This window comes from Oncorhynchus mykiss, chromosome 2 (assembly GCF_013265735.2).
Source record: "Oncorhynchus mykiss isolate Arlee chromosome 2, USDA_OmykA_1.1, whole genome shotgun sequence".
In the NCBI taxonomy this organism is placed as follows: Eukaryota; Metazoa; Chordata; class Actinopteri; order Salmoniformes; family Salmonidae; genus Oncorhynchus; species Oncorhynchus mykiss.
The window spans coordinates 73,768,556-73,781,418 of record NC_048566.1 but is presented as its reverse complement, the minus strand read 5'-3'; the positions used below and the strand labels follow the sequence as shown (position 1 = coordinate 73,781,418).

The window sequence follows — 12,863 nt, the reverse complement described above, 5'->3', positions numbered from 1 at the left end:
TCTCTTTCACTCTCCTTTTTCTCTCTTCCCTTCCATAGCTCTCTGTCTCACTCCCTCGCCCCCCTCTCTGCTCCTTTTATATCCTCCTTGCTGAATGCTCTTCTCCTCTCCTCCCTCAACTCTGTCTTTTCTCTTTTATATTCAGTCTTTTTTCTCCAGCTCTCCCACACTCCTTTCTCCAATGTTGTCTCCTAGCAGAGCTATTTCATTCCTAATATTCTGTCTTTCCATTCAGTAGCCCTGTGCAGAATGAGGGGAGTAATCTTTTATTTAGGATTTTGTCTGCCCATCTCTGCATCCTGTCTCTGTGTCTGTGAAAATGATTTGTTAGAAGAATCTAACAGTAGCAACGGTTATCAAAATTAAGGTTTTAAAAACAATTCTAATAGATGCAACAGTTGGGCAATGGATGAAGATACTCCAAACTTTTAGAATTTAAAAAATCCATCAGGTATTGACACATGAAACAGTTTACTGGCACAGACAAATATGAATGGAATTCAGGGAAATTCAGGTATTCAATTTATTGTCAAAGTTATTTTTTATGCGCTCATCTATGCATTTTCTAATGGTATCAGGTATTTTTTTTATTTTGTGTTCAAATAAAGGAAATTATATGTGCCTAATTTGTATAAAGACACTGGTGTATTTGTATATATGAACAGAAATGGGTGGAACAGGGCTACAACCACCACAACGTCCTGTCTACCCTACCTGCACTCACCTGAGTTGGCTAGACTGCCTCATTAATTACCTTCTCTTTCTTGTGATGTAAGTGTCGAGATGATATGTTAAATCCCAGACAAAGCTTTAGCGTTGAAGTGTCGAGATGATATGTTAAATCCCAGACAAAGCTTTAGCGTTGAAGTGTCGAGATGATATGTTAAATCCCAGACAAAGCTTTAGCGTTGAAGTGTCGAGATGATATGTTAAATCCCAGACAAAGCTTTAGCGTTGAAGTGTCGAGATGATATGTTAAATCCCAGACAAAGCTTTAGCGTTGAAGTGTCGAGATGATATGTTAAATCCTAGACAAAGCTTTAGCGTTGAAGTGTCGAGATGATATGTTAAATCTTAGACAAAGCTTTAGCGTAGAAGTGTCGAGATGATATGTTAAATCCTAGACAAAGCTTTAGCGTTGAAGTGTCGAGATGATATGTTAAATCCCAGACAAAGCTTTAGCGTTGAAGTGTCGAGATGATATGTTAAATCCTAGACAAAGCTTTAGCGTTGAAGTGTCGAGATGATATGTTAAATCCCAGACAAAGCTTTAGCGTTGAAGTGTCGAGATGATATGTTAAATCCCAGACAAAGCTTTAGCGTTGAAGTGTCGAGATGATATGTTAAATCCTAGACAAAGCTTTAGCGTTGAAGTGTCGAGATGATATGTTAAATCCTAGACAAAGCTTTAGCTTTCTTATAGATGCAACGGAAAGACAATGTATTCCATTGAGCCCATTTCAGACATTACTGTGGTGTGTTTGACAGGTCATTACAAACATTTCCGCAGTCGTAAAGTTAACTGGAAAAAACGACCGGCACAAGCAAGAGTATGAAAGGGTCGCAGGAGTAAAATGAAAGCAATCAATCCAGCAAGAATTTGAGTGACAAGTGGATTTTGTGGCCCTCAAACACAGGAAATAGATGACTGAAAAAGCCAGATCCTCAGGTGGGCGGGGCATGCTAGTTACTTAAAGTGGGGAAAAAAATACTTCAGAAACATGCATTGTTCAATCAGTAATGCTGCAGATGTGTGTTTGTTTGCTTCAGTAAGTGTTGTTCATTTACAAGCCAACTTAGCAGAGAGCTGGACAGATGCAGGCAGGGTGGGGCAGCTTTTATACCCATTGCAATATTCCATCTGCGACACTCACATTCAAATTGTGCAATTGTCTGTGCTTATGAAAAAGCCTGCTGTTTTTTGGGGAGAAGCTTAATTACACTTGCTAATCATGCTTGAGGCACATCATTATATCAATGTGCCATGCAGAGGTGAAGTGAGGCTGGTGTGGCTTTGACTCTGGGCCTGGCTGCTTCCTGATACATGTCTGAGATGGGAGGTCAGATAGGCTACTAGGCCACAAACAACATTAACCCACAGGACTGATCACAAGCCCAGGTTCAAAACCAGAGAGGGAAGTGATTTCTTTGTAAGTTTCTTTTCACGTCGTTGTTTCCCAGGGTGTAGAGAATGTGAGGGGGTTAACTAGAAAGACACTGGTCAGAAACACTCTTTCTCTACCCCACTTGAAATGTGAATATACATTAAGTGTACAAAACATGCTGCTCGTTCCATGACAGACTGACCAGGGGAACCCAGGGGAATGTTATGATCCCTTGTTGGTGTCACTTAAATCCACTTCAATCAGTGTAGTTGAAGGGGAGGAGACAGGTTAAAGAAGGATTTTCAAGCCTTGAGACAATTGAGACATGGATTGTGTATGTGTGCCGTTCAGAGGGTGAATGGGCAAGACAAGAGATTTAAGTGCCTTTGAATGGGGTATGGTACTAGATGCCAGGCGCACCGGTTTGAGTGTGTCAAGAACTGCAACACTGCTGGTTTTTTCACGCTCAACAGTTTCCCGTGTGCATCAATAATGGTTCACCACCCAAAGGACATCCAGCCAACTTGACACAACTGTGGGAAGCCAACATGGACCAGCATCTCTGTGGATGCTTTCAACACCTTGTGGAGTCCATGCCCCAACGAATTGAGGCTGTTATGAGGGCAAAAGGGGGTGCAACTCAATATTAGGACGTTCCTAATGTTTTGTACACTCAGTGTATATCTTGAAATCTTTAGCTGTTTTTTGCAGATGGTTACTAGTAGGTCTAATGGAGGTGCAGACTCAATGTCCAAAGCTTAGCGTTACCCTGAGCTACCCTAAGATCTGATGCCATTCTCCCCACTCTGTCACTATGATGAATGAAGATGTCTCTGAAGCACTGGCTATGTGAGCTCAATACACAAGGGTGTCAGGGGACCATATGGAGAAGGAGGGTGGGGGTGTGTGTGTGTGTTTGTTTGTGTGTTTTAACAAAGACACACAGTAAGATATTTTGTACGTACAATCAATACGTGTCCCACAGCATAATTGCATGTCACTATTAGTAGAAGTCCCTCTTCACAGGGTAAGGCTGACCTCTGGCAGCTGAGTGTCTCTCTCTCTCTCTCTCTCTCTCTCTCTCTCTCTCTCTCTCTCTGAGGAAATGTTATCAAATCTGACTCACTGAGATATGATGCTGTTGGATATATTATGGTTCCTCTCTTCCAGATCATAGCATGTAAACAACCAGTCTGTGAGGAAATGTAAAGAGAAACTTATTACAGTAACTCACACAGACACCCATTTCATAAGTGTGTTGTTTTAGAGCTCCAGGGCGGTGGAGGGAACTGAAAGTGTGTGTTGGTGTCAGTGTGGGCCTGTTCCACTTCCCAGGCATACACACACACACAGTGGAAACACTATTAGTGGCTACACTAGTGAGAGCTGGGCCATGGCTCACTTCCCTCTGTTTCTCTCAGTACGGATGCATGTGGAAACCTGTGGAAACACACAGAGCGGTGACATGAGTAGGCTCTCATTATTCATTGTATGTTTCTGTCTCTCTCTATCATATTAGTGCTGGTTTCCAGCAGCAGCCCCAGATGTATAGGCAGATGGGCAACTGGACAGGTTCTGTGTTGTGAAGATGTGGGCCTGGAACGGAGCCAGTGTGTTCCTTCCCCAAACTTTTGTTGTCTCAGTATTTTTCATTTTCCCCATAGGCTAGTTCTGTGTTGTTTAATGTACGTGGCCCTTGTTGTTTCCTCCATGTGGTTTCTTTGTCTTTCAGCCTCTTATCTCTTTGTTTCTTCCCTTGCTCTCCTTCTATTTTCTTTCCCATTCTCTCGACTTCCTGCTATCTCTCCCCCTCACGCACACCCTCACTCAATCTCTCTCTCCCTCGCTCTCACTCCCTATCTTCTTCTCCCCTCGTCTCTCTAGCTCTCTCTCATTCTCACAGCATTCCCAACTGCTGATGATTGTTCAAGGTTTTCAAGGTTTGCCCTTTCCTGTTATTTAGGGGAGAATATTATGCTCTATACAATTAGGATTGGCATGTGTTCATATCGTGTGTGTGTGTGTGTGTGTGTGTGTGTGTGTGTGTGTGTGTGTGTGTGTGTGTGTGTGTGTGTGTGTGTAACAAAGACACACAGTAAGATACAGTATGTTGTATGTACAGTCAGTACATGTCCCACAGCATAATTCCATGTCACTGCTAGTAGATGTCCCTCCTCACGAGGTAAAGTTGACCCCTGGTAGCTGAGTCTCTCACTGAGGGAATGTTATCAAATCAGACTATCACTGATCTATCACTAGTGTGTGTTGTGACAGTAGTACTCTGTCAGGGATATTGATCTGTTGTTTCTGACTTAAAGAGAAGCATGGTCATATAAGCGTACCTGGCTCATTACTAAGATCATCCGGAGTCGGACCACTGACTACCTAAGCACACAACTAAGCACACACTGACTACCTAAGCTCAGCCCGCAGGTACTTTGCCGCACTGTTTCTGAATACAGCCTGAAATAAATCTGGAAGTTCAATAGTTAATGTCTTCCCTGGCTGTTTTTCCTTTTCCTCTCTCTCTCGCTCCCTCCCTCTCTCTCCCTATCTTCTTTCCTTTCTCTTCATTCCCCTCGCTCTCACCCCCCTCGCTCTCCTTCATTCTGCACTCCCCCCCTCTCTCTCTCTCTTGCTGATGGACTCTTCTTTTTATTTTTACACTCCACCATCCCCCTTTTTTCTTATTTTTCTCTTCTTCTTTCCTCTAGCCCTCCCTCCCCCTTCTCTTTCTTTCACTGCATTTTCTTTCAGCCCTCCCTCTCTCTATCTCTCTTCCCCATCCCCACCCCCTCTCGAACACTCCCCCTCCCTCCTCTATTTTCTTTTCTCTTTCATTCTTTCTTTCTCTTTCTTTTACCACATCCTTTCTTATGCTTTGCTCTCCCTCCCCCAGTCTCTCCTATCCCTTCTTCCTCATTTTTTGCTGCATTCTGTTCTTCCCTCCCCCTCCCCCATCTCTCTTTCCTCTCTCTCTTTTTCTTTCTGTCTCTCTAACCCCCCTTCCTCCCACCTCTCTGTCTCACTCCCTCTCCCTCTTTCTTCCTTATTCTCTCTCCCCCATGTCTGTCTCACTCCCTCCCTCTCTTTCCTGACTGATTTTCTCTCCTTTCTCCTCTTTCGTTTGTCACTCATTTTTCTACTGAATGTCAGACATGGTACACTTAAAACTGTCTCACTTTTAATACATTTAATTTAAGAAATAAAGCCAACAAACTACATGTTCTCTAGAAAGTAAATATTCTTGCATATCTCAGTCACTATTTTTGTGACAGCCACTGACAGACACACCTACACCCATACTGTGTCTGTGTGTGTGTCTCTGCGCGCGCACACACAGAGGAGCAACTGATTAGATGTTATAATTGTTTGTGTGTTGGAGTATGCTTGCAAAAGGAAATGCAAAGTATGAGTGTGATAAGAGAAGCTAGGGTTTCTGTGTGCCTTAAAGACAAATGTGTGTTGAAGGGTCATGCTGAATTGTGTGTGGTGAGAAAGAGAGAGAAAATGCGTGTGCTGTATGTATGTGTGTTTGTCGGTGTGTGTGTGTGTGTGTGAGTGAGTGAGGGGGGAAAGAGAGAGAGAATGAAAAAGGAGAGGGGGAGAGAGAAAGAGAAGTGAGATGTAGGAAGGAAGGGGTAGGGAGGGAGAGAGAGAAAGAAAGAAAGAAATGGGGTGATTGTGTGTGTGTGTGTGTGTGTGTGTGTGTGTGTGTGTGTGTGTGTGTGTGTGTGTGTGTGTGTGTGTGTGTGTGTGTGTGTGTGTGGAGGGGGCAGGGGAGGCGGCAGGGGAGGCGGGGCCGGCACAGTCAGTTCTGATAACAGCAACAGTAGGAGGAGGATGAGTCGTGGGACCGCCCCACTCTCCCACAGATATAAATAGGAGCTGGATTTTTTTACTCCACTCAGTTCTCCTGAAGGATGAGATCCCTGAAACACCTCAAACATCACACCAGGAACAATGTGGTGAGTTGTTAGCCTATCCTCTGAGACCGTGATTACAATACTAGTTCAGATAGTGGGGTTGTTTTAAAGGTGGTTACACTGTGTATGTCTAAGTCAAAGGAGATTACTTTTCTACATAGAGTACTGCAGCAATAACATATTTTACAGATAAGACTAGACTACTAACTATTCTCTGTCTCTCACACATTTGCTAGGCTATTGTTAATAATTTGGTTCTCATTGTTTGACATTTTGTCTTAAACCTTACATACAACTTAAAATGAATAACTATGGATTCTTGCAATTACTATCTTGCCTTTCTGTTTCTCTGTTATTTGTCTTTCATTTCTCCTGCCTTTCATTTTGTCGTGTTTTTCTCCTTCCTTCCCCCCTCTACCTCCCCTCCTTTCTCTCTTTCTCTCACTCACTCACTCTGTCTCTATCTGTCTCTTTCACTCCCCCCACACCCCTCCCTCTCCTTTTCCTTTCTCTCCCTCTTCCCTTCTCTCTCACATGCTCACTCAATCTCTCCCTTCACCTCCCTCCTCTTCCCTCCCTCCCTTCTCTTTCTTTATCTTTCAGCCCCTCCATCTCATTTCTCTCCCTCCCTCCCTCCCGCCACTCCTCCCCCGCCCACATCTCCCTCTCTCTTCCTCCCTCTCCTTCTTTCTCTCTCACACACAGAGACACACACACAAACACAGAGAGAGAGAGAGAGAGAGAGAGAGAGAGAGAGAGAGAGAGATAGATACACACCTCACTCACTCTGTTCCTCTCTCACAAACACACAGTTTGTCCTTGTCTGACTACTTTAAAAGCAGTAATTATAAATGACGTGGTTATCAGGGCATCCAGGTCTACTCAACTCTTTCCTTCTCTCTCTCTCTCTCTCTCTCTCCTTTTTCCCATCTCTCCATCCTCTGTCTCTTTCTTCAGTATTGTATTATGAAAGGTAGCAGCTCATGATGTGTGGTATTGTATGACCTAGACTAAGGTGTAGGCCTATAAAGAGACAGGTTTTTCTCATTCATTTTCCCATCACTTCACCAGGTTTGTAGGAAACAACTGAAAGTATCGGGGTGTCTAGTGACTTGTCATGTATCATAGAGCTGAGGCTTGGTCATGCCAGCATTCAGCTTTCTTCTAGTTCCACCTTTTCAAACATCTAGAGGGAAAACGCAATCATTTGTAGCGTGTCATGCTGCATTTCAGTTTAAACCACAACCTTACTCGTATGTATAAGTCTTGAATATCGAAAGATTTGAGAGTTCTGTCATGGTTATAACTGAGTCTGTCAGGTGTGCAAGGCAGACAGCTAGGCTTGCTCCTCATGAATGGGACTGGTAGATAGCCCCAACCTTCAACCCAGTGATGATGAATCCAGCATGTTCAGCCTGGCCAGGGCCACTCTGGACTCCACAGGAAGCTCTGTGGACAGGCCACGGAAGTCCACTTCCTGGTTGGACCTGCATCCCATTTCTGTTCCTTATTATTTTAAAGGATGTCAAGGAAGGAAGCGGGGCTCAGGCACAGATCGGCCTTATCTCCTCCATCTAATGTGCTCTACTGGATTCAGAGCAAAGAAGCCCGGTGTTGTCAGAATGCGGCTGACTGTCTCTAGCAGGCTAACACTGTCTGGAAAACATTCTTGTAACAGTGGAGTTGTAGGGAAGGAGGGTTGCATAACAAACAAATGTCAGACCACTTCAGGGATCTTAAGGGCTATCCTTAATCATTATTCCCACCACACACACCTACCATTGATTTCTTAGGAATCCATATCACTTAGAGAGATCTGTTGGTCAGTCCTTGTAGTTAAGCAATATGTGTAAGCAACGTGTCTTATGTTATAAAGCAATCTCACAATGCTGAATACATGTCCTTGTGTGATGTGGGCTGCTGCTGTGTGCTGACCTGATCAGTGCTGTGTGTGTGTTCTGTCAGGAGGAGGAGAGTGGCCGTCTGGTGCGGTGCTACCCCAAGGTGATGGAAGGCCAGGTGGATGCAGGAACACAGACAGATCCCGTGGTGGTGCTGTCTCTAGCCCAGGCTGCTGTCCTGGGCCTCATCTCCCAGAATGAGATCTTTGGAGCCACCATCGCCCCCAATGGCTTCTACATGGGCGAGCCCAGGGAGTATGGCAGGACCCCTCCTCCTCCAGAGGGCATGGAGTATGAGTACGCTGACCAGCTGATTGGGGCCAACGGGGACTACCTGGCTGAGCCTGTAGGGGAGTCGGAGCCCCACAGGAATGAGAGGAGGCGCCCCGGGCCCAGAGGGAGAACCAGGGGGCCCAGGAATGAAGGAGGAGCGCCAGGGGAGCATCACAAAGTCCCCAGCGTACAGACTCAGGTCAAAGGGGAGAGGGGAGAGTCTGAAACCCCTCCGTCCTGCATCCATATGGCAAAGAGCCCTAGCAGCCCAGGCAAGATGGAGGAGCCAGCCACTCACAGAGGGCCTCTGAAGGAGGAGCAGAGCTGTGGTAACTGTGCTGTGTGTGTGAGAGAGACGTCCAGTCAGACCAAGACAGACACTCGGCCAGAGGAGAGGAGAGGGGGAGGAGGAGAGGGGCAAGAAGAGGAGTTAGCTGAGGAGGACGGAGTGTTGAACCTCAAGACTGGAGGAGATAGGGGAGACAGTCCCAATCCCATCATGAACCACTACTTTGAGTCCAGCGAGGTGGCCTATGAGTCTGCTGACGTGGCCGTGGGGGACTATGACGAGAGCAGCCAGGGCATGCTGTGGGCTGCAGACGCCGAGGGGATAGCCAGGCGCATGCAGATCGACCGGCTGGACATCAACGTCCAGATAGATGAGTCCTACTGCGTGGATGTGGGAGAGGGCCTGAAGAGATGGAAGTGCCGCATGTGTGAGAAGTCTTATACCTCCAAGTACAACCTGGTCACCCACATCCTGGGCCACAATGGCATCAAGCCCCACGAGTGCCTGCACTGTGGCAAGCTGTTCAAGCAGCCCAGCCACCTCCAGACCCACCTGCTCACCCACCAGGGCACCCGGCCACACAAGTGCACCGTGTGTAAGAAGGCCTTCACCCAGACCAGCCACCTGAAGAGGCACATGCTGCAGCACTCCGACATCAAGCCTTACAGCTGCCGCTTCTGTGGGCGAGGCTTCGCCTACCCCAGTGAGCTCCGGTCCCACGAGAACAAGCACGAGAACGGCCACTGCCACTTGTGTTCCCAGTGTGGTATGGAGTTCCCCACCCACGCCCACCTGAAGCGCCACCAGACCAGCCACCAGGGCCCCACCACTTACCAGTGTACCGAGTGCAACAAGTCCTTTGCCTACCGCAGCCAGCTGCAGAACCACCTCATGAAGCACCAGAACGTAAGGCCCTACGTCTGCCCCGAGTGTGGCATGGAGTTTGTCCAGATCCATCACCTCAAGCAGCATGCCCTCACTCATAAGGTACTAATACCGCAAGCCCTCGCTGACCAGGTACTGAAACTCCACTGACTTTTGATGGTCCATATATTCCACTATGCTCTAGGTCATCAAGTAGTCTGCTTCTAATGAATCACATACCCCTTGATTAATGTGATAAACTCTAAGATAAGGGCTGTAGTGTGTTGCTCAATATTCCCATAAATTCAGACTTTAAGAGACAGAGACAAATGGGGTTAGGTGAACTCAGAGGTATATCAAAATATCTAAAGGCTGTTATTCCTATTGCCCCAACCAGTTGCAGTGTAAACATAGCCTTCAAAGTGCTTGGTTCATTGTATTTGGCCTGACCTCTTCCTGTATGTGCTTTGTGCTGTGAGGTGTGTCATACCAACTCATACCTTTTTTTATGCTCTGATCTCTACCATGATTTGTCTAGACCTAGAGCCTCGCTCTTAGTAATTATGGTGTCACATTAACAAAATATTTACTCAAATATTGGCTTACAAATACTGTTACGAATAATTACACTTATTTTTAGTGTTCATCAAAATCTAGGCGTATCCAAACATTCATGTTAATGTTTTAATGCGCTTTTCAATACTAAACATGCACCTTTCCATATTGTGAGAGCATCACAGGCTCAGAGCCAACACTTGGTGGAACTAATGTGTATGCATCAAGTTGAGGCCATTAAGCAAGGATTTCACGTCTACCATACAGCAATTACACATCCTGCTCTGACCTATGATTTCTCTGTGTTTGTGTGTGTATGCTTCTCTATAATAACAACCAATATTTATGTTAATTTCAATGTCTCTGTGAAACCATAGCTTGCTGTTTATCAACAAGAAAATGATCTAATTAATTAAATTGCCAACCCTCGTTATTTTCCCAGGGTATGAAAGAATTCAAATGTGAGGTGTGTGCCCGGGAGTTCACCCTCTCTGCTAACCTCAAGAGACACATGCTGATCCACGCCAGCATCAGGCCCTTCCAGTGTCACGTCTGCTTCAAGACCTTCATCCAGAAACAGACCCTCAAAACACACATGATCGTCCACCTGCCTGTCAAACCTTTCAAGTGCAAGGTAAGAGGAGTAGGTCTCAGTAGACAGCATGGGTTGAGTTCCACAGTTCCAAGAGTATTGTTATTCTATTGTGTTCCAGGTGTGTGGCAAATCTTTCAACAGAATGTACAACCTCCTGGGCCACATGCACCTCCACGCTGGCAGCAAGCCCTTCAAGTGTCCTTACTGCTCCAGCAAGTTCAACCTGAAGGGCAATCTGAGCCGACACATGAAGGTCAAACACGGCGTCCTGGATGCTTCACCAGACGGACGAGGTGACTAACATCAGTACCACCCATCAGTTTGTACCTTATGTCAGTTATGCACCTGATGGCAGTTATGATTTTGGTCATGAATTAATGCAATACCATGTAAAAAAAAAAAATACAAAAATGTTTACATAATGTTCATTTCTCAGATACACTTGAAATTTGAATGGGCGTCATGTTGCGTTGTTGTCAGTCAGTCCACTGTAATCTACTGGCCAAGTGTTATGATGCTTTTCTGCCGCTCTTCTCCCTCTGTTTTGTAAATATAGAAGTTCTTGTATTAGACATTCCTGTCTCTATCAGTGGAGAGTGATAGGGAGGCTGTCCTCTGAGGCTGGGAGTTGCTGTGTGTGTGAGAGAGGACAAGATGGGCTCATGAGTGTGTCTGTGCATTTCCTTCCTCAGAAGCCCCCCCTGACATAGAGAACCAGGAGGACTACGATGAAGAGAACCTTGAATTCAGCGAACGAGAGAACCTGGCCAGTATCAACACACCAGACATCGCTAAACTGTCTGAATTGGAGTATTATAGCAGCTACACCAAGGGTCCAGGGCGCTACAACACAGCATGAATGATGACAAAAGACTCCATATTGAGTAGAAGTGTAAACTAAAAGGGAGGTAGTGCCGCTAGCAGTTTAAAGTGGTGGAATCTGCCCATTCATATGCACTGGAATCTCAATTTTCTTGCTCTGATATTCATTGGGAGTGAGAGACAGGTCATTTGGGATTGTACATTTCTCATCGGCATCTTGTTTTGTATTGAAACGTGACTTCACCTCTAGGTGCCACAACATTGTGATTGATGTGTTCACGTGAAAAAGGTCATATCTGAAAATAAATCATCTAACCTCCTGGGAGAGTCCTACTCAACATACATCCCCAGGGGTGGCCTAACTCTGTAAGCACACGTTTTAGGGAAACAAATATGTGATAGTGAAATGCACTTACTCAGACAATCCCGAGCAAGTTTGCGGATAAGTCAGAATACAGCTGAGTATTATTGCTTTTACTAACATGTCTAGAAATGCATACAGGCCTGTCAAATGTGTCCTCTGTTCATGTCCCTTACCAAAGCTGATACCGTTCAAAGCAGTTCATGTGAACCAACCATTTTTTTTTTTTTTACTTCCCAGGTTAACATTTTATACTGTGAGTAGTTTCAACTACAGTTCTAGGATTGTAATATTTGCAATGTGCAGAAATAAATCCGTTGCCCAGTGTCAGACGCTAATATTGCTCATGCCATCAATTTATAGCCCCATGTGACCAGCTTGATTAAGTTCTTGCATTGTCACTTTTGTCCCCAGTCAAATAAGTGTATTGATGCAGACCACATCTTATCTTAGTGTGCTAAAAGCAAAATAAATTATATTGCCCCTCCGATGTAGTCACCAAAGAATCTGACCAAATCTGGGCCATATTGCCAAACACAATAGCAGTCTAGTGACACCCTTTCTCTGCATTGTAGAGCTTGAGTTCATGTTTCCCAATAGACTTTGGGCTTTATCCTCCCCAAAGTATATTTAAAAAGGATTACCATGAAGACACTAGTGCAGTTTCATTTTTCATGATACGTCACAATTTATGCCCCCATGCAAGCCTTTATGGGACAGATCTCAAAAGCAAATGCAGCCCCTGCATACGCATGGTGGTTTTGGTTCAGGGCGGAGTCTCAACAGGAACGGTCCTAAAACTTTGGACAGAAATGAAGTGCCCTGGAGTGTGCTATCCATCATGCTGCACACTGGTCTAAAGTGATGAACGACAACTCCCAACATGACAGGGCCACAGACCCAGCTGAACATTTGGGAAATTCACTATATTTTTTTCCCTGCTTAATTTTACAGACATCACCTGCATCACCTTAATAAACAAAATGCAAATTTGAGAGAACTATTTAGAGGGGGAAAAAAAAAAATAGCTGGAACTTGAATGGCTTTCTGTGTTACACATTGGTGTGGAAATATCCTGTTGCTAGAACTATGTAAAATGTGTGCCAGACAATACTGTAAAATAATAAATTTATTTACCTTTAAACTCAGTGTGCTCCTTTTATCATAGAATA

The 12,863-nt window shown here is 45.0% G+C and overlaps 1 protein-coding gene across 5 annotated transcripts; it reads left to right on the top strand.

Annotated features, from left to right (window-relative positions):
* The first annotated feature begins 5,970 nt into the window (after positions 1–5,970).
* On the top strand, positions 5,971–12,835 carry LOC110495933 (zinc finger protein 710). 5 transcript variants are annotated; one of them, XM_036955333.1, is made up of 5 exons: positions 5,971–6,073; positions 7,997–9,400; positions 10,356–10,547; positions 10,627–10,801; positions 11,201–12,835. In XM_036955333.1, exons 1-5 carry the CDS (start codon positions 6,029–6,031, stop codon positions 11,365–11,367), a joined length of 1,983 nt encoding a protein of 660 aa, XP_036811228.1. In that variant the 5' UTR covers positions 5,971–6,028; the 3' UTR covers positions 11,368–12,835. The 5 variants fall into 5 exon arrangements, with proteins under 5 accessions (XP_036811228.1, XP_036811245.1, XP_036811222.1 ...); XM_036955350.1 differs by having other exon boundaries at positions 7,997–9,481; positions 10,650–10,801; XM_036955327.1 differs by having other exon boundaries at positions 7,997–9,481.
* The last annotated feature ends 28 nt before the right edge of the window (positions 12,836–12,863 follow it).

Coding starts and splice junctions, on each gene's coding strand:
- LOC110495933 (XM_021571468.2), top strand. CDS start 6,029: ATGAGATCCCTGAAACACCTCAAACATCACACCAGGAACAATGTG. Junction 6,074..7,996: donor ATCACACCAGGAACAATGTG/GTGAGTTGTTAG, acceptor GTGTTCTGTCAG/GAGGAGGAGAGTGGCCGTCT. Junction 9,512..10,355: donor CGCAAGCCCTCGCTGACCAG/GTACTGAAACTC, acceptor TTATTTTCCCAG/GGTATGAAAGAATTCAAATG.